We start from the raw sequence: 21,752 nt of genomic DNA on the forward strand, positions 1-21,752 counted from the left end.
GAAGGAAGAAAGAAAGAAAGAAAGGAAATGAGTTGGGCATAAGCACTGTTCTCTCCCCATCACCAGCTGGAACATGCAGGAATTCAGGAGTAGGGAGTGGCACTTGGAGGCCCTTGGAGGTGGAGTGGGGTCCCAAGCAACGTGCCTCCTCCGGCTGCCCCCAGTTCAGCCCCATCTCCAATTCCTGCGAGTTGCTCCCCCCGCCCCCTCTTTCCACTGGGCACCAAATTTCTTCCCAAGGAAGGCCTTGAGCAAACCGACCTTTGGTCCCTTTCCTGCCGTCCTAGCTGCGGGCTCTCTCCCCTAACCTGGCCCCCAGCCATCAAACTCTGGATCCCCGCCAGTCACGTGACACCTCGGTCCTTTTTGGCCTTTCCTTCAGGATCCCGATTTAACTTCCTCCTCCCCAATTCCCTCTGCCCCCAATACCTCTAGGCATCACCACCCGCTCTGAGGAGCAAGTGTCTGGGACTGAAGCCTCAGCTTCATCTTGCAGAGGAACCGGGGCTTCAGTCTTGCCACCTGTCAAGTGGGGCCCCCACCCTGCGACCACCTCCACTCTCTTCATTGCCTAGTCTTGCCCGGTCCTTCCCCACTCCCTCACTCCCCCATCCCCCACCAGACTCCCGTGCAGTTCCGAGGGCCTGTTTCCTTTCAGGGCACGGAGAAGGGCGACAGAACCCTAAGGGAGGTCGCAGAACTGGGCTGAAAGAAAATCCACCAGGCCACAGGGTGAGTTTGGGCGGCCTCTAGCTTCAGACAGACGGGGTTCGAATCCTGCTTTGCTTCCGACCACCTGCTGATTTGAAAATCATCTCTCCGGGCCTCAGTTGTCCCCTCTGTGAAATGGAGCCCCGCTTAAGACCAAGGGCGGGAAGCGTTTAGCAGGAGATCTCCGACCAGAAGCAGGGAGATGGCCTCCACCCGTGCTCCTTCCCCAGCTTTGGAGCGGCGCCTCGCCTCCCAATCCCGGGTCCCTCCGCCGCAGGCTCCTCCTCCACTGACATCAGAGCCGCAGGCGGGCGGAGAGAGCCGCCGAGCCGAGCCGAGCCGAGCCCCAGCCCCAGCGAGAGAGCGGGCAGCTGGCCCAGGCGCGCAGCGGTGAGGACCGCGGCCAGAGCTCGGCGCCAACCACCGCGGGCCTCCCAGCCAGCCCCGCGGCGGGGCAGCCGCAGGTACAGCCGGGCCCCCCGATCCCTGCACCCCTGGGCGCTGCGTGGGGGCGGTGGGAGCCCCTAGCCTCTGGGTATCCTTTCCCAAGGAGTGGCCACTGGGCACGCTCCCGGGCGGGCTGGACCCTGAGGGGCAGGGCTGGGCCTTTCTCCACCTCTGTCCCAGGCCCAGCAGGTGCCAGGCGAGCCTATGGGACACTGAGTGGGTAATAGAGAAGTGGGCCTGTGTGAGCGCCTTCAGCTGGGCCTGACTGTGGAAGGGCGTGGGCATTTGGAGGTATCCATGGGGTGGGGAGGCTTGCGGAGTGTACTGTCTTAGGACAGGCGTGTGGGTCAGACATGGGTGGAGGATCTGGGAATCTGTGTGTTTTTTTTTCCAGAGGGGTGTCCACGTGTTTTGTGTGCTGGTATTTGGCTCTCAGGGTCTTAAGTCAGAGTTAGGAGGGGGTGTACAATTGTGTACTGAGGATGTTTGGAGTTAGGTATGTAAGGACTTGGGGTTTGGTTTGGAATATAGGAGCTTCCAGGGGATGGGGTAGAGGAGCTGGAGGGTGTAGGGTACGTCTGGTATTATGAGGGTGTGTGTGTGTCTGGGTGTCATCTTGTGTGGGTGTGGGCGGATGTGTGTTTTGGGGTGTAAGAGGGAGCTGGGTGAGGGATGTTTGGATGGACAGGCAGGTGTTCGGGTGCAGGGCTGTCTGGGGCACTGTGTGGTGTGGACATGTGTGCTGATGTCTGGGAGTACATGTATGATCAGGTGTCACGGGATCTGGATACAAGGCGTACTGGATCTGGGAGGCAGGTGTTTGAGTTCAGGGCTGTGGAGGGGGCTTGGTGTGGCGTGTCTGCTACAGGGATGTGTGTGGATCTGTGAGGGTTGTATTTGGTAGGCCTCCATGTGGGTTTCAGACTCTGCCTCTAGAGCTTACACTCGAGTCTCCTTTCCTAGAAGATTCTGCCCCTGGATGGGTGGGCAGGGTCCCCTGGGAAAAAGGTCCTGTTCCAGGAGTGGAATCTCACACCAGAGGCCCTAGTCAGGGCACCTTCTCCTCATCCTCCCTTAGAGAAAAAGAGAGAAGGAAAGTGCTCTCCCTGAGGTCACAAAGCATGCTGGGCTCTGTTTTGGCCTCATCTGTGGATGGGGTTGGGAGGCTGTGTTCTCTGAATGGGGCCCATTCTGGCTTCATATTGGAAGTACCAGCCAAGGCCATTCGATGGCCTTTGCCCTCAGCAAGCTTAGCTGGGGGCCCCAGGCCAGGTGTCATTTGGGCCTCTGGAGCCAGCCTCTACCTAACTCCAACCTCGGTCTCCCCATTCTTCATCTGATAAATGGGAGAACTCCTGCCCTCTCCTGCTGGATGAGACAGACCTCAGCAGAGGAAGGGCCAGGCTGGATAGGGTTAGATGGGGCCAGGAAGGGACAGAGTGAGTAGGACCATTTCTCAGGCTCCCGGGACCCAGATGGGGAGTCAGGAGGGAGAGGTCTGGGGAGCTCCAGCTGTGGCTGTTGTTGCTGTGGTAACAGTGCAGAAAGAGCTATTTAAAAACATGGCTGAGATATTGCTGGAAGCCCAGGCTGCTGGAAACCTGATTTCGGAGAGGCCAGGGAGTGGGGGGAAGGAGGAGGGAAAGGAGACACCCCAGCAATCCCCAGGGTGGGGTGGGGACATCACTAGTTCTGGGGACAGGGGGATCCTCCAGGCTTCTACCAGCTGCACTGGGGGTTTATCTGTTGTACTGCCAGAGGTCAGGGTTTCCCTAGGTGCTTGGATTTGGATAGGGGGAAAACTGGGAAGAGAACTAGAATAGATGAATGAACGAATGCATGACTTTGTTAAGTAAAGAATTTTGCTGCCACTGTGAAAGGTTTTTCTCTAGGCATGAGAATTTGCCGAATGTTGAATAAACAAATGAATGTTTGTTGAATGATTTTGTCAAATGGATGAATCAAGGATGAATAAATGCAGGTTGAATGACTGAATGGGGCCTGCAGTAAATTCCCAGAGGGCTGGGCTCTGCTGAGTCTCCTTCCATTCTCCTTACAGGAGCCCTGGCTGTGGTTGGGGGGCAGTGGGCCATGCCGGGGGCAGTGGAAGGCCCCAGATGGAAGCAGGCGGAGGACATTAGGGACATTTACGACTTCCGAGATGTTCTGGGCACGTGAGTCCAGGGCAGGATTGGGTGCTGGATGGCTGAGGGAGGCTGAGTCCAGGGTGGTGCTTCATCTGGTCAATTAATGCTTCCTGTTTCCCACAGCCCAGGCCCTGTGGCAGCACTATCTAGGGCCTAAACTGTCCCCAGCTTTTCACTTCTGGATGACAATGGGTGGGACAGGGGCTGCTCTTCCAGTAGCCCTGGGTTCTTGAAGAGAAAGAAGTCGGGAGAATGAAGGTGCCAGTCAGTCCATTTAACTTGCTGCCAAGAGCTAGGTGTTCTGGCCTAGGTTTGGGAACTGAGGCTGGAGATGGCTCTGTTCTTGGTGCTGGGAATGCAGAAATATCTCAAACCTGGTCTCTGTCCTTCAAGTTGATCCCAGACATGTGCAAGAGACAGACCTACAGAAAATGACAACAGGGTGTGTGCTGTTCTCCAATTAAGGTTGGGACTGAGGGCTTTGTGGAGCCCAGAGAGAGCTGTGCCTTCTGCCTGGGGGAAAACTTCCTGGAGAATGGGGCATTGGAGCTGGGGACTGAAGGATGGGTAGGTGTGCAGTTGTCAGAAAGGAAGGACATTCCAGGCAGAAGGAATAGCATAAACAAAGGCTTAGAGGCATGGTTCTATGTGGAGAGAGGTAGAGTGTGGTGGAGCTTAAAATCACAGGCTGGGGTGAGAGTGGAAAAAGGGGCTGGAGATGAAAGTGGGACAGTTTGTGTAGGGTCTTGGAAGCCAGGCCAGGGAGGCTGGATATTGTCCCATAGGCCACCGGGAGACACTTAAGACTTTTTGGCAGGTGTGCAATTCAGGATAGCCACTCTGGCCACAGCTTGGAGGGTAAATTGGAGAGGGACAGGACTGGAAACCAGTGATGAGGTTACTACAGTAACTAATTATCCCTGAGGATTGAAATTTCACCATGAGAGATGCTTTTCTTTGACTTATGACTTCTTATTCTCCCAGAGAAAGCAAACAGATGTGGAAAGAATACCCTAGCAAATCCTCCTTAATCAGTTAACTTTAGTTAAATAAGTTTATTTGTTCCTTTTTAAGAACTTGTTCTAAAGCACTGCTTCTTAAAGTTCAATGAGCATACAAATCACCTGAGGATTTTGTTAAACTGCAGATTCTGATTTAGTAAATTTGGGGCAGGGCCTAAAGTTTTGCATTTCTTTTTTTTGACCCAGGATCCAAAGCAGTAGAGATTTTGCATTTCTAAAAAAGTTCCCAGTTGATGCTGATGGTTCTTTAAGGTTCTAAAGGGTATTAAATTAGCCATGACTCAAATTAGCAGAAAAAGGGATGAACCAACTGTACACACAATCAAAAAGCCCAGGGGTGGACTTCAGGCATGGCTGGATCCAGAGGGCCACATAATGTTATCAGGAAATGTCTTTGGCCATTTCTCAGGTTGGACTTCCTTTGTGTTAATTTCATTCCCAAGCAGCCTCTCCCCAGGTGGTGGCAAAGATGATCGCCATTAGCTCCAGGCTTACATCCTACCAGCTCAACAGGAGACTCATTCTCAAAGTGCTAGTAACCTGGCTTGCATCACATGACCAATTACTGTGGCCAGGGGAGAGGCTACTTTGACTGGCCAGGCCTGGGTCATGTGACCACCTCTGGAGCCAGGGGATGGACGAGTGACTAGGGGAGGGTCATCCACATCCTTGGTCCAGCAGTGGTCACAGAACCCATAGGGAATGGAGGAGAGGCTGGAGGGAAGCTGAGGTTCCAGTTCTTCACCTTGTGAATCCCCTCTCCCGATAGGGGGGCCTTCTCGGAGGTGATCCTGGCAGAAGATAAGAGGACGCAGAAGCTGGTGGCCATCAAATGCATTGCCAAGAAGGCCCTGGAGGGCAAGGAAGGCAGCATGGAGAATGAGATTGCTGTCCTGCACAAGTGCGTGGGCTACAGCCTTTCCCTGCCCCAAGCTGACCCTGCCTTGGCCCTCCCATCCTCCTCCTTCCCTGCTTTGGACAAATCATTTAAACTCTCTAAGCCTTAAATTGACCCTTTATAAAATGGGGATCACAATTTCCACTTGGCAGGGTTGTGGGGAACATCAGAAGTCCTTTATTTCAAGTGCCTGGCACAACAGCTAACATGTCAGATGTGATGGAGATGCCAGTGCTTAGTAACAGGGGTTTAACTGTTCAATCAGGTGTAAAGATCCATCCTGAATATGGCTTGGACCCACATATCTCAGTTGGTGTTGTCTCTGGACCTACCTCAAGTTCCCCTCACATATTAAAACCACTCAGCAAGTTTAAAAATGACTGTCTGCTGATCCCCTGACTAAATCTACAACCAACTTGTCTATGAATTGCTCATGCTGATATGAAAGCTCCTGTCCTCACTGGAAAACTTACAGAGAATCATTTCCAATCTCTCCCCTGAGCTTCCAACCACCCTGGGCAGATAATTTTTTTTTTTTTTTTTTTTTTTTGAGATGGAGTCTCACTCTGTTGCCCTGGCTGGAGTGCAGTGATGCAATCTTGGCTCACTGCAACCTCTGCCTCCCAATTCTCTTGCCTCAGCCTCCCTAGTAGCTGGGATTACAGGCACCTGCCACCACGCCCGGCTAATTTTTGTATTTTTAGTAGAGATGGGGTTTCGCCACATTGGCTAGGCTGGTCTCGAACTCCTGACCTCAGGTGATCCGCCCGCCTCGGCCTCCCAAAGTGCTAGGCATGAGCCACCACACCCAGCTCCTGGGCAGAGCATTTCTAATAAGACCCAGAGAGGACAGGGATTTGTATACAGTCACATGGCAAGTTTGTGGCAGAGCTGAGCCTTCCTCATCATCAAGATCGATTATCGCCTGACCAACACGGAGAAACCCTGTCTCTACTAAAAATACAAAATTAGCCGGGCGTGGTGGCACATGCCTGTAATCCCAACTACTTGGGAGGCTGAGGCAGGAGAATTGCTTAAACCCGAGAGGTGGAGGTTGTGGTGAGCCGAGATCACACCGTGCATTGCACTCCAGCCTGGGCAACAAGAGCAAAACTCCATCTCAAAAAAAAAAAAAAAAAAAACCCGCCAGGTGCAGTGGCTCACGCCTGTAATCCCAGCACTTTGGGAGGCTGAAGTGGGCAGATCACCTGAGGTGGGGATTTCCAGACCAGCCTGACCAACATGGAGAAACTCCGTCTCTACTAAAAATACAAAATTAGCTGGACGTGGTGGCGCATGCCTGTAATCCCACCTACTTGAGAGGCTGAGAAAGAAGAATCACTTGAACCCGGGAGGCAGAAGTTGCGATGAGCCAAGATCATGCCATTGCACTCCAGCCTGGGCAACACTCCAGCCTGGGCAACAAGAGTAAAACTCTGTCTCAAAAAAAGAAAAAAAGAAATCAATTACCATTATTGTTTCACTTACGAGTATTTACTGTGTGCCAGGCACTGTGCCAAGCACCTTACCTGCATTATCTCACATGATCCTGACTCCAGCTCTTTGAGGGAGGTACTACCATTGGCTTCATTTTACAGATGAAGAAACTGAGGCTCAGAGAGCTTACATTAAATCTAGCACCTACCCTGTACCAGGTGCTGGAGGAACAGTGGCAAGCAAGACAAAGCCTCTGGATTTGGGGAGCTTATGTCTGGTGGGGGAGGCTGACAAACGTGTAAACACAGAAAACTTTATATATATATTTTTTTTGAGATGGAGTTTTGCTCTTGTTGCCCAGGCTGGAGTGCAATGGCATGATCTCGGCTCACTGCAACCTCTGTTTCCCAGGTTTAAGCAATTCTCGTGCCTCAGCCTCACAAATAGCTGGGATTACAGGCATGTGCCACCATGCCCGGCTAATTTTCGTATTTTTAGTAGAGATGGGTTTTCACCATGTTGGCCAGGCTGATCTCGAACTCCTGACCTCAAGTGATCCGCCTGCCTTGGCCTCCCAAAGTGCTGGGATTACAGGCGTGAGTCTCTGTGCCCAGCCAGAAAACTCTTAAGAGGTATGTATCAGGCTGGGTGCAGTGGCTCACTGGTGAAAAGATCTGCACCCAAATAGCATGTGACAGGGGCAGGATTTGGATCCAGGTCTGTGTATGCCAGAGCCCAGTGTTTAACCCTCTGCTCTCTCACCTTCTAAGAAATGGTAATAAACCATGGTAAGTTAGCTTTTCCCTTTGGGGACGAGATCCTTGGTTTGTCCTACCCAGGTTTGTAGGCAGTAGTCGGGGGTCGGGGGTGGCTGAGCTGTCTTGAGCTCTAAACCGCTGCTTTTTTTTTTTTTTTTTTTTTGAGACAGGGTCTTACTCTGTTGCCCAGGCTGGAGTGCAGTGGCTAGTCACAGGTGCAATCATAACAGACTGCAGCTTTGAACTGCTGGGGCCAAGTGATCCTCCTGCCTCAGCCTCCCAAGTTCCCAAGTAGCTTGGACTACAGGTGCACACCACCATGCCTGGCTAAACCACCTCATTTCTCCTTTCAGGATCAAACACCCTAACATTGTAGCCCTGGATGACATCTATGAGAGTGGGGGCCACCTCTACCTCATCATGCAGCTGTGAGTGGCCCCACTTCTGCCCTGCCCCCACACCTCTCCCAGCTGTCCCAACCCTCTTTGCCAGACTGCCCTATCCCCTGCTGCAGGGTGTCGGGTGGGGAGCTCTTTGACCGTATTGTGGAAAAAGGCTTCTACACGGAGCGGGACGCCAGCCGCCTCATCTTCCAGGTGCTGGATGCCGTGAAATACCTGCATGACCTGGGCATTGTACACCGGGATCTCAAGGTGGGGCTCAAGGGGGTGTGGTGAGCTAGGGTACCCAGGGGTGGGGCCTTTGCAAACCCCAAACTGTCTGACCTTGGGCAACTTTCACCCCCTCACTGAGCCTTGGATTTCCATCTACAAAGTGGATCTTGTAACCCTTAAACTGCCTCCTCCCATTCTAGTCCAGATACTCAAAGGAACACGAGTGAATTGTGCGGCATTTTATCCAAATAACATTTTGTCTTTTTCTGATTAAAAAAAAAAAAAATCTGGCCAGGCACGATGGCTCACGCCTGTAATCCCAGCACTTCAGGAGGCAGAGACGGGTGGATCACCTGAGGTCAGGAGTTCGAGACCAGCTTGGCAAAACCCTGTCTCTACCAAAAATACAAAAATTAGCCCGGCATGATGGCAGATGCCTGTAATCCCAGCTACTAGGGAGGCTGAGGCAGGAGAATCACTTGAACTCAGGAGGCAGAGGTTGCAGCAAGCTGAGATTGTGCCATTGCACTCCAGCCTGGGCGACAGAGCGAGCCTGGGTGACAGAGCGAGACTCCATGTCAAAAAAATAAATAAAAACAAAAAATCCTATTCCCCTTTTGTAGAAAACTTGGATGGGACAGCAAAACATAAAGAAAAAAGCCAGAAATCCCTGAAATCCTACTCCTTGGAAATAGCGATGGGGCTCACATTTAGCCGTACATCTCAATCTGTTCTAGAAGGGCACTTGGGGTGTGACATGCCTGGTTTTGAATTCTGGCTCTGCTACTCCCTAACTGTGGGTTCTTGGGTGAGTCGCTTTGCCTCCAAAGGCATCAGTTTCCTCATCTGTTAGGTGAGATTATACAGACTGGCCTAGCAGGGATGCAGTGAGGATGACATTAAATCAAGCACTAATCCAGGGTCTGGCATAAAATAAGCATTCACACATTTCTTTAGGGCTTTACAGTGCACACCTGAGGTTTACAGAAAGTTCCCTCCCACACCCTCTTGAGCCTTGTCCTTTCTGGAATTTTTGGCCTTCTTGAGAACTTTCTTGATTTTCTTATGGCAGCCATGAAGCCACAGTGGCTTTTGGGGATCCATTATTTCTCAGAAGGTGCTCAGAGCGGCAGAAGGTTCTACTAGCCTCTAACCATCTCTGATTGCCCCTTCTCTTTCCTCCTGCCCTTCAAGCCAGAGAATCTGCTGTACTACAGCCTGGATGAAGACTCCAAAATCATGATCTCCGACTTTGGCCTCTCCAAGATGGAGGACCCGGGCAGTGTGCTCTCCACCGCCTGCGGAACTCCGGGATACGTGGGTGCGGAGGGCCCTGGGCTGGGGCTGTGATGGTGGGGGGAACCAGGAGTTGAAGGGCAGAGATTTGCCACCACCATGTCCTCTTCCCTCCACAGCCCCTGAAGTCCTGGCCCAGAAGCCCTACAGCAAGGCTGTGGATTGCTGGTCCATAGGTGTCATCGCCTACATCTTGTAAGTGGGGCTTGGCCATGGTAGGCTGTGGCTCCAGAGTTGTCCTCTCGCCTACTTTCCTCTCTTCCTCCCTCTGCTCTCCCTCTGCCCTCCCTTCCTTCCTTCCACCAATCACCAGTATTACTTCATTCAATAGATATTATGTTTCAAGCACTGTGCCAAGCAAGCACTGGGGTAAATTTAGCACAGCACAAACCAGACAAAGTGCCTGCCCTCAGGGAGCTGACTTTCTTTCTAGTAGGTAAGACAGACAATCAACAAGTAAATAAATCTACAAAATGATGTCAGGTGATAAAAATAAATACTGTGGAGAAACACCAAGCAGGGATAGGGAGATGGGGGTGATGCCATTTCAGTAGGGAGGTCAGGGAAGGGCTCACTGTGGAGGTGATGTCCGAGTGGTGAGGGAGCCAGACATTGGAGGTGTGGGGAAAGAGTGGCATAGGCAGAGGCAATGGCAAGTGCAAAGGCCCTGAGGAGGGGAAGATGGCGGCACATTCAAGGAACAGAAAGGATAATGTAGCTAGAACAGGAGTGAGCAGGCAGGGCTGGTAGAGTTTATAAAGGGGGAACTCCTTCCATGGGTCCTGCCTGACCCCTGAGACTGCCCCAGTGCTCCACCCCGGAGCCAATGGCACCCGAAAGTGGAAATGAGGATGAGTTTCTCCCTGCCCAGGCTCTGCGGTTACCCCCCCTTCTATGACGAGAATGATGCCAAACTCTTTGAACAGATTTTGAAGGCCGAGTACGAGTTTGACTCTCCTTACTGGGACGACATCTCTGACTCTGGTATTTGGGGCTTTGCCTTTTTCCCCTGGGCCCTGCCTCTGGTTCCTCCCTCACCTGCTTTGGGGGCGGTCTCCCTCCTGGCTTCCTTCTGTCGGATTCTCCAGCACCACACAAAGAGCTGTCTTTGAGACCAGACACCCTACCCCTTCTTCCTTCTGCTTGGGTACTTCCTTCTGCTTGGCTCCCAGAGTGAGAAACTAGGCATTCATTTGTTCAATCTTCAAACATAGTCTATTTGAAAATACCTCTCCCCTATTGACATCCTAATGTCTAAAACACTACCATAAACATTTTCATCCTCCTTTTGTGCCCCCTATTAAGAAGCAAACCTGTGAAGCTACTATCGTTTATCATCAGTGTGAATGCACTGAGATTAGTCAAGAACAACTTTTTTTTTTTTTTTTTGAGACACAGTCTTGCTCTGTTGCCCAGGCTGGAGTGCAGTGGCACAATCTCGGCTCACTGCAACCTCTGCCTCCCGGGTTGCAGCAATTTTCTGCCTCAGCCTCCCAAGTAGCTGGGATTATAGGCATCCACCACCATGCCCGGCTAATTTTTTTGTATTTTTAGTAGAAACAAGGTTTCACCATCTTGGCCAGGCTGGTCTTGAACTCCTGACCTCGTGATCCACCTGCATTGGCCTCCCAAAGTGCTGGGATTACAGACATGAGCCACTGTGCCTGGCCATATGTTTTTCTTAAGAGAGAAAGGAAAGAGCTGGAAGGCACGGGGTGGGAGGGCCTGAAGAAGGGCATAAGTCGGGTGGGGTGGGGCATGGACTGATTTGGCCTCTTTGTCTTGTTTTGATGCCAGGCCAGACCTGAGGGAGTGGGTATGCTCTTGGGGAGTACACAGGCACTACCATGCTGTCATTATCTTTGCTTTTGTCTTGGGGGTTTAGCCAAAGATTTCATCCGGCACTTGATGGAGAAGAACCCAGAGAAAAGATTCACCTGTGAGCAGGCCTTGCAGCACCCATGGTAAGAATTCACACAACCTGTGAGCTGGGGTGGGATTTGGGGCCCTCAGGTCTGCTTCTGCCCTCATAGGCAACCCACCACATAACCCCATCCTAGGATTGCAGGAGATACAGCTCTAGATAAGAATATCCACCAGTCGGTGAGTGAGCAGATCAAGAAGAACTTTGCCAAGAGCAAGTGGAAGGTGAGTCCATATCCCTAGTTCTGGTCCCAGCCTCCCCAGGACTCCTCCCCATCCCTACCCAGGCTCAGCTCGCACAGCACCTAGCACCAAGTTGGGCACACAGTAACTGCTTAGGGATCCTTACTGAAGGACTTCATTCATTCACTCTTTCATTCAACAAACACTCCCAACACCTTCTCTATTCCAGAGAGGGTCCCTCACCTCCAAGTCTAGAGGAAGAAGTCTATAATTCTTCAGGAGGCATCTGATCCAGCCTATGGGGTCCGGGAAAGGTCATAAGAGTGGTGATGACCTGACAGAGCTGTCAGTTAAGTAGGAATTAGCGAGGCATAGTGGAATAATGTCTATAGCCATTCTGGGAAGTGCAAGTGCTAAGCCTGGCCAGACTGGAGGGGCTGAGGGGACTGAGAGGCAGGAGCCCAGTTTAGAGAAGCAGGTAGGGTCCAGGCCTCTTAGGGCCTCATATGCCACAGAGGAGTACCAACTTGATCCTGAGGGCACTGAGGAGCCCCAGAAGAATCTTAGGCAAGTATTTGCTGCATAGAAAGGGCTCTCAGGGCCAGGCATGGTGGCTCACGCCTGTAATCCCAGCACTTTGGGAGGCCGAGGTAGTTGGATCTCCTGAGGTCAGGAGTTCAAGACCAGCCTGGCCAACATGGCAAAACCCTGTCTCTACTAAAAATAAAAGAATTAGCCACACATGGTGGTGCGTGCCTGTAATCCCAGCTACTCGGGAGGCTGAGGCAGGAGAATTACCTGAACCTCGGAGATGGGGGTTGCAGTGAGCTGAGATCGCGCCACTACACTCCAGCCTGGGTGACAAAGTGAGACTCTACCTCAAAAAAAAAGAAAGAGCTCTCAGGATGCAGAGAATGGCATGGAGTAAAGACTGGGTGACCCATTAGGAGGCTATGGCAGAGATACAGTCAGGAGATGGTAAGGGTTTGGAACCACGGTAGTAGCAACAGGGGGTAGAGAACAGTGGTTGGTACAGGAGTCATTTAGGAGGTAAAACTGACAAGACATGATGATGCAATGGAAGTTGGGGGAAAGAGATGTCAAGGGCTGGCCCAAGACTGTGGCTGGGAACAGAATGGATGGTGGTGGTACCATGACTGAGATGGTTATCACAGGGACAGAAACATGTTTTGGGGGGGTTGTTTTAGTTTTAGACATGGTGAATTTGAGGGGTGTGTGGGACACCTAGGTGGAGATGTTGAATAGAGACACACCTGGGCAAGCTACTTCAGCTTTCTGTGCCTCAGTTTCCTCCTTTGAAAATGATAATAGTACCTACCTCAAAGACTTTCATGAAGATTAAATGAATTACTATGTAAAGTGCTTAGAGCAGTGCCTGACATACAGTGCTATAGTGTTTGCTATTACATATTAATATTAATTATAGTTATGTTTCTATTTATATATATGGATACACATACATCTAACATATGTGCGTGTGTGTGTGTAAATATATAATAAAGCCTTGTAGAGGTTTTTGGGGGGCTTTAGGGGAATCAATAAAATAACTCCTGAATGAAAATAACAGAACAATTCCAAGAATCCCACTGCGTACCTGCCCCATGACTTGACTCTCTCAAAAGTCCTTTCTCCCCTCTCCCTACAGCAAGCCTTCAATGCCACGGCTGTGGTGCGGCACATGAGGAAACTACAGCTGGGCACCAGCCAGGAGGGGCAGGGGCAGACGGCGAGCCATGGGGAGCTGCTGACACCAGTGGCTGGGGGTGAGGAGCGGGTTCTGCAGAAGGGCATGGGTGGTCCACAAAGGCGCACCCGGGCTGGAGTGGAGGGCCTGCCCCTGCGGCCAGCTCTGTTCTCTCTTCCCATGCAGGGCCGGCAGCTGGCTGTTGCTGTCGAGACTGCTGCGTGGAGCCGGGTGCAGAACTGTCCCCCACACTGCCCCACCAGCTCTAGGGCCCTAGACCTCGGGTCAGGATCTTCTGCGTGGGAGGGCTTGGGGGCAGCCTGCTCCCCTTCCCTCCCTGAACCGAGAGTTTCTCTGCCCTGTCCCCTCCTCACCTTCTTCCCTACCACTCCTCACTGCATTTTCCATACAAATGTTTCTATTTTATTGTTCCTTCTTGTAATAAAGGGAAGATAAAACCATCCTTAGCGCTGTCTCCCCCAATATCCCCCACCCCATCTTGTGCAAACTGACTGCTTGATTTGGGGGTGCCTGGCCTTTGGGGTAGTCGCAGGGAGGTCCCTCCCCAACATGAGACTGGGTGGGGATGGGGAGAGAGAAGTGGGGAATGGAGGGGAAGGTGCTTGGGGAATTCCTTTGTCCAGGGTGCCCCATCTAGCCTTCCGGCCTTTTGGAACCCTTTCTGCGCTTTGCTGGTGGCTCCTGAGCACAGCGGGATTGGCGCAGGTCGGCACTGAACAGCACCTGTGGGAGGGTGGAGTCTGTGTGGGAAGGAGGGTACACTGGGGTCAGGGCTGGTGGGACTAGTGACAGTGTTGGGAGGTGGAAGAGTCCTTGGGGAACAGGGCCGAAGGCAATGAGAGTCCACTGGGGTTTGGACAGGGGACCTTTAGGGCCACCTGAGGCAGTGGTGGTGGAAGGGTCCACTGGGTCTGGGCTGGAGGAGAGGAAACCTAGGTACACTCACCGCTTGGGCCCAGCCAGCATAAGGTCCCCACAGGCTCCGGAAAAAGTTTCCTAAATCAGAAGTGATGAGACTAAGTTATCTGACCCCTTCTGTGACCCACCAACAGAGGTAGGGTCTGAGGGAGAGGTGACTAAGAGAGAGAGAAGTTTCTACCATCCCAGCCCACTGCCAGCCCCTGCAGCCCACTTTCCTCACCCAGTTCCTTGTTGGTCTGGGGGCTCGGTCCCTTCGCCTGGGACGTGGTAGGGTGCCAGCTGTAGTCACGTTGGGCAATCTGCCACATATGGACATCCACGGGCACAGCCTGGGGCTTGTCTAGGGCCATCAGGCAGATGCAGTCAGCCACCTTTGACAGACATAGAATGAGCCCTTGTGGAAAAAGGGCAGCATCTGGCCAGCATCTTGCTTATAGTCCCAAAGCCAGCTGCGTTCTCCTTCACTCTTGGGCTACTGTTGTTCTATATTCTCAATCAATAGATACTATCTATGAATACACTTTTTTTTTTTTTTTTTTTTTTTTTTTTTTTTTTTTTTTTTGAGATGGAGTCTCGCTCTGTTGCCCAGGCTGGAGTGCACTGGTGCAATCTCGGCTCACAGCAACCTCCACCTCCCAGGTTCAAGCAGTTCTCCTACCTCAGCCTCCCAAGTAGCTGGGATTACAGGCATGCGCCACCACGTGTGGCTAATTTTTGTGTTTTTAGTAGAGATGGGGTTTCACCATGTTGGCCAGCCTGGTCTCGAACTCCTGACCTCAAGTGATCTGTCCACCTTGGCCTCCCAAAGTGCTGGGATTACAGGCATGAGCCACCATGCCCGGCCTATGAATACACTGAAATTGCTGTAATAAGAGCTGCTACTAGGTGAACACCTATGTGGGCCAGGTTCTTATCATAACCTGGGAAGAAGGTATTACCACACCCATTTTACAGACAAGAAAACTGAGGCTTTGAAAGGTGAAGTGACCTGGCCAAAGTCACATGGCTGGGAACAGGCAGAACCAAGATTTAATGTTAGGCTGTAGTCCAAAGCCCATCAAAAAAAATTCTTTAAGCAAAAATTCATTTTTTAAACTACAGAGAAGTATAAAGAAAAAAAAAGGCCGGGTGCAGTGGCTCATGCCGGTAATCCCAGAGCTTTGGGAGGCTGAGGCAGGTGGATCACGAGGTCAGATCGAGACCATCCTGGCCCAACACGGTGAAACCCCATCTCTACTAAAAATACAAAAATTAGCTGGGTGTGGTGGCACATGCCTGTAATCCCAGCTAATCTGGAGGCTGAGGCAGGAGAATCACTTGAACCCGGGAGGCGGAAGTTGCAGTGAGCCGAGACTGCATCACTGCACTCCAGCCTGGCAACAAACCAAGACTCCATCTCAAAAAAAAAAAAAAAAAGACATGCCTGATTTCCAGTCATCTTATTGCCAGTTAACCCTATTGACATCAAGCGAAAAGTTTTGTCAGTACATGTCATTTTATGAAAGGAACAAAATGTGGCCAGGAGCAGTGGCTCATCCCTGTAATTCCAGCACTTTGGGAGGGCAAAGCAGGAACACTGCTTGAGGGCAAGAGTTTAAGACCAGCCTAGGCAACATCGTTTGTTTCTACCAAAACAAACAAACAAAAAACCGAAAAGGAGAAATATCTTTCCGTTTGTTTCCCCCAAGGAAACTATTATTTAGTTTCCTGCAATTTCCTTCTGGAAATTGCTGCATATATATAGCAGCATATATGTGTTGCATCTGAACAAATGGTCTTTCTAGAAATTCATTCAAAGGGCTATATCCTTTCCACTCTTTCTGCACTCTGCTTTTTTCTCTCATAAAACATCTACTTATATCCTTTCTCCTTCCTGCTCTGCCTCCGGAAGCCAAGCCTCCACCCAGCTCCCAGGCTTGGCTCATTTCCTGCTCTCCTCTTAGTGTCAGTAGAGAGGGCAGCTCCTACCCCCTGGGGCCTCACCTTGGTGCCCACTCCAGGCAGGGTGCAGAGGCCCTTGTGGGCCTCCTCATATGAGGCCTCTTGAAGCTGCTGCAGCCAGGCTAGCCCGCCATGTTCTTCCAGGATGGCTCGGGCACTGGCACTCACGTAGCGGGCACGATAGCCCAGGCCCAGCTTCCTGAGATGAGTCTCCACCTCTGGCCCTGTGGGGAGTGAGGAGGGGAGCAGGCATCAGGCTCCCCTGGCAACTTCAAGTTCTTCCTGTCCTTGGGCTAGTACGTGAGCTCTCTACCTCACAAGAGTGCTTTTCCTAAGTACCCCTCCTACCTCCCCACCCTCTATGGGATAGTGGACACTTTTATGTGCAAGGGAAAGTGTTGAGGCCTGGGTCCTGTCCCTCTACACATGTTTTCTGAGCACCTACTATGAATTGGCCCCTGGAGCCCAAGTCTAGTACAGGGACTGAGGACTTGCCGCCCTTGAGGAGCTCCCCAACTGAGTTCCTTAACCTTTCCAAAAGAGTGTTCACACTCATGATCTAAAAAAATAACCACAATATAGCAACAGCTTCTATGATCAAGTGCTAGGCAACATGCTTCAGATATATTACCATGCTTACTTTTCCCAAGAACCCCACTGACAGTACTGCTGTTTTCCCATTTTACATGTGGAGAAAATGAGGGCTTAGAAGACGTTAACTTACTTAAGAAAGGACATGGGGGAGATAAGATCTTGCACCTAGGTCTGGGACACCAAGACCTGTGCTTTTTCTTTTTGTGACACAGGGTCTTGCTGTCACCCAGGCTGGAATGCAGTGGCACAATCTCAGTTCACTACAGCCTTGACCTCCTATGCTCAAGCGATCCTCCTACCTCAGCCTCCTGAGTAGCTGAGACTACAGGCTTGTGCCACCATGCCTGGCTAATTTTGTTTATTTTTTGTAGAGATGAGGTCTCACTATGTTGCCCAGGCTGGTCTCAAACTCCTGGGCTCAAGCCATCCTCCCACCTTGGGCTCCCAAAGTGCTGAAATTATCAGCATGAGCTACCCCACCTGGCTAACACCGTGCTCTTAACCCATTATGCTACACTGCCTCATGATTGCTTTATTCACCCCCAAAGCCCTTCTAGATAGAAACTGTTATTCCCATTCTACAAACAAGCTAAGAGAAGCCGGGAGAGGTGAATGACTTTCTTGAGGTCTTATGACTAACTAAGCCAGGAGCTGAGACTCAAGAACAGTTTTCTTTTTTTTTTTGAGACGGAGTCTCACGCTGTCGCCCAAGCTGGAGTGCACTGGCGCGATCTTGGCTCACTGCAAGCTTCGCCTCCCAGGTTCACGCCATTCTCCTGCCTCAGCCTCCCAAGTAGCTGGGACTACAGGCACCCGCCACCATGCCCAGCTAATTTTGTTTGTATTTTTAGTAGAGACGGGGTTTCACCGTGTTAGCCAAGACGGTCTGGATCTCCTGACCTCATGATCCGCCCTCCTCGGCCTCCCAAAGTGCTGGGATTACAGGCGTGAGCCACTGCGCCCGGCCAGGTTTCTTTCTTTTTTTTTTTTTTTGAGACAGAGTCTTGCCCTGTCGCCCAGGCTGGAGTGCAATGGCATGATCTCACCTCACTGCAACCTCTGCTTCCCAGGTTCAAGTGATTCTCCTGCCTCAGCCTCCGGACTAGCTGGGATTACAGGTACCCGCCACCATGCCCAGCTAATTTTTAGTAGAGAGGGGGTTTCACCAGGTTGGCCAGTCTGGTCTCAAACTCCTGACCTCAGGTGATCCACCTGCCTCAGCCTCCCAAAGTGTTGGGATTACAGGCGTGAGCCACTGTGCCCGGCCCAGGTTTCTTTTTGTTTGTTTGTTTGAGATGGAGTCTCGCTCTGCCACCCAGGCTGGAGTGCTGTGGTGTGATCTTGGTTCACTGGAGCCTCCTGCTCCCGGGTTCAAGCAATTCTCCTGCCTCACCCTCCGGAGTAGCTAGGCTTACAGATGCCTGCCATCACGCCCGACTAATTTTTGTATTTTTAGTAGAGATGGGGTTTTGCCATGTTTGGCCAGGCTGGTCTTGAACTCCTGACCTCAGATGATCTGCCTGCCTCGACCTCCCAAAGTGTTGGGATTACAGGCGTGAGCCACCACGCCCAGCCAGGAATGGGTTTCTAAGCACCAAAAACATTCTCCTGTTTTGAGGCAGTCTGTCTCTTTGCTATGCAGTTCCCAAGCACTTGTCCTAGCTTGGTTCTCACATCTGCCAATTGATATACTTGCCTCTGTAAAACATCTGCCTTACAGGGCTACTGTCAAGAACACACGTGTTCTTAGATACAAAACTGTCCCGTTCACTACAATGATACCAACCTGAATTTTTTTTTTTTTTCCTGAGACAGAGTCTCGCTCTGTTGCCCAGGCTGGAGACGGGGTTTCACCGTGTTAGCCAGGTGTGAGCCACCGCGCCCGGCTGATACCAGCTTGAATTTTACATATACTTCCTGTGTGCCAAACACTGTGTTAGGTGCAGTATGTATATTCCTTTCTTCAACCCTCATGACAACTCCAATAATAGCATAGGTAGGTGCTATTATTATTCTATTTCACAGATGAAGAAACTTTAGTACAGAGATGCTAAATAATGTGCTCAAGTGAGAGTTGGGGTTCAGAACCAGGCATGGGTCTGTCCCCAGAATGCGTGCTCTTAACCCCAAACTACTGTACATTGTATACAGATGTTTTTCTGATTAGGCATTGAACCCATTGGGGAAAAAGCACAGACCAGTGAGGTGCTGACATTTTAGGGATGCATAGGGAGGATGAGTAACTGAAGTTGATCAGACCAGGCAGGGCGGTTCTGGATGGGGGAAGTGTTTGGGAAGGCAAGAAGCCTTGAGAAGGTAACCAGGGGAGAAATGAACAGATCTTGAAAGCTGATGGAAGGCCTGGGGGCAGTGGACCCACCTACTCACCAGCCAGGGCCTGCAGGCTGGGGAAGCCATGGTAGGTGACATCATCAAGCTGGATGAGCCGAGGTCCAAAAGCCTGGCACAGCCGCTCCACCATGCCAGTGATGCGGGCGATGTTGTTGTTGGAGGAACAGATAAAAGAGAAAAGGCATTCGATGGGGTCTTGTCGCAGCAGTCGCACACCTGGAGACCAGAAATGCAGGGGGTAGGAGAGGTACCTGCTGTTGGGTGTGGCCTCTTACCACCCACAGGTCAGATCCTAGGTACCAAAACTCCAGGAGGATCCCAGGAGAATGAGAGTCAGCACCGTTAGAGAAAGCAACACCAGACCTCTCATTCCTCATAGCATCTTGTGAGGGCTGAGTTACCATCCCATTCCACAGATAAAGAGGCCACAATGTAAGCTCCATGAGGACTGGCATTTGGGTCCGTTTTGTTCACCGGTGTATCCCCAGTCACACAGCAGATGCTTTGTATATATTTACAGAAAGAATGAAATCACTTGCCCTAGGTCACACAACCAGGAATGGGCTCAAAATCCTTGTCACTTCACTATGGTGATTAGCAGGATAATAATAATGGTAATAATACTTACTATGTGCCTGGCATTATTCTAAGCACTTTACATGTATTAGTTCCTTAAATCCTCATAAAAGCCTATGAAGTAGATATAATCCCCATTTTACAGGTGGTAAAACTGAGTCATAGAGAAGTGACTTATGTCCAAGAACCCTAACCCCAGCCCGGGTCCTGTACTCACCTTGGAATTTCTGAGCCACCTCTTGGAAGTGGGAGTCCACGGAACCCCAGTGGTGATACAGTTGAGCCAGGGTGACATCTAGCTGGAGATACTTGCGCACGGCCTCCAGCTCGTCTGGTGTGGGCCTGCTAGTCTGGCTCTTGCCTCCTCGGTACACAGTGCAGTGGAGCTGCTCCTCAGTCTGAGTCAGTGTCCATACTTGATCCGCTAGTACACCACTCCAGTGTGCAGGACTTTGCTCCCTCCACCTGAGCCCAAGGCACATGACAACCCTGGCACTCAATTTCCTTTCTTGCACTCTTTGGGGTTCCTCCTATCCTACAATAGCTCCATGTACAAAACTAATACAAGTAAAAGTGCTATTTTCCAGTCTGGGCAACATGGCGAAACCTTACCTCTACAAAAAATACAAAAATTTAGCCGGGCATGGCGCACACCTGTAGTCCCAGCTACTCGGGAGGCTGCGCCCGGGGAGTCGAGGCTGGAATGGGCCTCTCTGCCTTCCTACCTGGGCAATAGAGTGAGACCTTGTCTCAAAAAAAGAAAAACAAGTGCTATTATCTTCTGCATCGGTTATACCGCTGGATCCTTACAATATCACTGCTCAGACATATTAAAGGTAACAGGCTGGCTACCCGTACTTGTTTCCTCTTTGTACCCCGGGGTTTCTTCCATCATCCCCCAAATTCCTTTGTACCCCATGCCAGGCAGTGCTGAGGCGGCAGGAGCCAGTCCCAGGGGACAGGCTTCTCAGGCTCAGTCACTCACCGGAAAGACTGTCCAGAAGGCAGAACCAGATCCAGGCGCAGCTCAGAGCGAGGGCACGGGATGGAGGCCCACAGGGCAGGAGCGGAGGCTAGAGTACGATGCCCCATGCGCCTGGGCAGAAGCGCGCGGGCTGGCATTTCCACAGCAGGCACCGCCCCGCAGTAGCTCCGCCCACCCAGAACCAGGCCTCGTCGGCGCCCAAAGACCCCGCCCAGACAAAGACCACGCCCCTTAAGGCCTTGCCCACAGGGTCCTGTTTAACAACCTTCCCTGTTTCACTTAATTCCCCCACCTCCTGCACGCCTCGCCCTTTGCGGGTCATCAAAGCCCCGCTTCGTGCCCCAATCCTCCGGCTTTCCTGAGGTGTAGGTCCCGCCCCCTCCTTGCGACTTATCCTCTCCCGCCCCCAGAGCCTCTGGGCGCGCACAGCTGTGTTCTTCTGGGTTTTCCAGGGGCAGACCAAGCCACCACCGGAAGTAGGGCTCAACCGCCGCTCATTTGACCTAGAGGTAGCCAATCCGAGGAGGAGGTGGGAGGCGCCAATGAAAAATCAGGGTGGGCGGACCGTTCCGAGGCGCCCGCGCGGTTGGCGGGCACTGGGCTCTGTGCCCGCTGTTTGCGTTTCCCCCTCCGGGATTGTCTGCACTCGGGGCGCTAACGAGTTCCATCCGGGCGCACCGCGGTTCCTCAGGGCTGTCCGTCTTCAGAGCCACGTCCTTCCCCCAGCCCGTCCCCCGAGAGCCGTTCTCCCCCGAGCCTTTGAAGTCTTAGGCGTTCGCCCTCCTTGGGCCGCCTCCCACGAACCCTATCTTCACCAAGAACCGGAGCGAACACAGCTCCGGCCCCAGAGTCCTCGGGAAGTGTCTCCAGAGTATTATTCTCTTCTGCGCCCGCCCGCTAAGCTTGTCCCATTCAAGGCCTTTAGGCGTCCTCTGAGACCTCAGGACTTCAGAGGCCTCTCCTCGGATTGTCGTCCCACCGGCCGCCACAGCTGCTGCCTGCCGTCTTGGGCATTCCTTCCATACTCCATCTGCTCATGCTTTCCTCGGAATGGGGCGTGTGCCGGGGGTTTGTCTGGGGCTGGGCCCAGAAGCCCATCAGGTTGAGTCCAAGTCCCAGTGTGTGGCCCTGAGGCAGCCTGCCTTCTAGTCGCCTGGAGTAGGAGGATGGATTATTTAATTTCTTCCCTTCTGGAAGATGACATGAAAAAGCAGGGAGCTA

General features: G+C 51.8%; 2 protein-coding genes across 8 annotated transcripts; one reads left to right on the forward strand and one right to left on the reverse strand.

Moving 5' to 3' along the window:
* Positions 1–1,026: 1,026 nt before the first annotated feature.
* On the forward strand, positions 1,027–13,602 carry CAMK1 (calcium/calmodulin dependent protein kinase I). Of its 5 annotated transcripts, none has more exons than XM_063661769.1 (11): positions 1,046–1,175; positions 5,097–5,228; positions 7,774–7,848; positions 7,935–8,073; positions 9,229–9,355; positions 9,450–9,525; positions 10,202–10,314; positions 11,216–11,294; positions 11,391–11,478; positions 13,103–13,220; positions 13,328–13,602. In XM_063661769.1, exons 2-11 carry the CDS (start codon positions 5,200–5,202, stop codon positions 13,408–13,410), a joined length of 927 nt encoding a protein of 308 aa, XP_063517839.1. In that variant the 5' UTR covers positions 1,046–1,175; positions 5,097–5,199; the 3' UTR covers positions 13,411–13,602. The 5 variants fall into 5 exon arrangements, with proteins under 5 accessions (XP_063517838.1, XP_063517839.1, XP_054337449.1 ...); XM_054481474.2 differs by lacking the exon at positions 1,046–1,175 and adding an exon at positions 3,227–3,332; XM_063661768.1 differs by having other exon boundaries at positions 1,027–1,175; positions 13,103–13,602.
* Positions 3,327–21,011, reverse strand: OGG1 (8-oxoguanine DNA glycosylase). 3 transcript variants are annotated; one of them, XM_054481469.2, is made up of 8 exons: positions 20,532–20,976; positions 19,764–20,011; positions 19,007–19,186; positions 16,067–16,248; positions 14,304–14,454; positions 14,109–14,158; positions 6,542–6,661; positions 3,327–3,727 (listed from the first exon to the last, which is right to left on the reverse strand). In XM_054481469.2, the coding sequence occupies exons 1-8, from the start codon at positions 20,666–20,668 to the stop codon at positions 3,674–3,676; spliced, it is 1,122 nt and encodes a 373-aa protein (XP_054337444.1). In that variant the 5' UTR covers positions 20,669–20,976; the 3' UTR covers positions 3,327–3,673. The 3 variants fall into 3 exon arrangements, with proteins under 3 accessions (XP_054337444.1, XP_054337445.1, XP_054337448.1); XM_054481470.2 differs by lacking the exons at positions 3,327–3,727; positions 6,542–6,661 and adding an exon at positions 13,542–13,885 and having other exon boundaries at positions 20,532–21,011; XM_054481473.2 differs by lacking the exons at positions 3,327–3,727; positions 6,542–6,661; positions 14,109–14,158; positions 16,067–16,248 and having other exon boundaries at positions 14,315–14,454; positions 20,532–20,969.
* Positions 21,012–21,752: the final 741 nt, after the last annotated feature.

This window comes from Pongo pygmaeus, chromosome 2 (assembly GCF_028885625.2).
Source record: "Pongo pygmaeus isolate AG05252 chromosome 2, NHGRI_mPonPyg2-v2.0_pri, whole genome shotgun sequence".
NCBI classification, from domain to species: Eukaryota; Metazoa; Chordata; class Mammalia; order Primates; family Hominidae; genus Pongo; species Pongo pygmaeus.

Bases quoted from the DNA above. Each gene is read 5' to 3' on its own strand.
- CAMK1 (XM_063661766.1), top strand. From the start codon at position 3,250: ATGCCGGGGGCAGTGGAAGGCCCCAGATGGAAGCAGGCGGAGGACATT. The intron at 9,526-10,201 runs GTAAGTGGGGCT...CTCCCTGCCCAG, and splicing joins GGTGTCATCGCCTACATCTT to GCTCTGCGGTTACCCCCCCT. The intron at 11,479-13,102 runs GTGAGTCCATAT...CTCTCCCTACAG, and splicing joins TTGCCAAGAGCAAGTGGAAG to CAAGCCTTCAATGCCACGGC.
- OGG1 (XM_054481469.2), bottom strand. From the start codon at position 20,668: ATGCCAGCCCGCGCGCTTCTGCCCAGGCGCATGGGGCATCGTACTCTA. The intron at 19,187-19,763 runs GTGAGTACAGGA...TCTGGTCTCCAG, and splicing joins GGTGGCTCAGAAATTCCAAG to GTGTGCGACTGCTGCGACAA. The intron at 16,249-19,006 runs GTGAGTAGGTGG...CACTCCCCACAG, and splicing joins CAGCCTGCAGGCCCTGGCTG to GGCCAGAGGTGGAGACTCAT.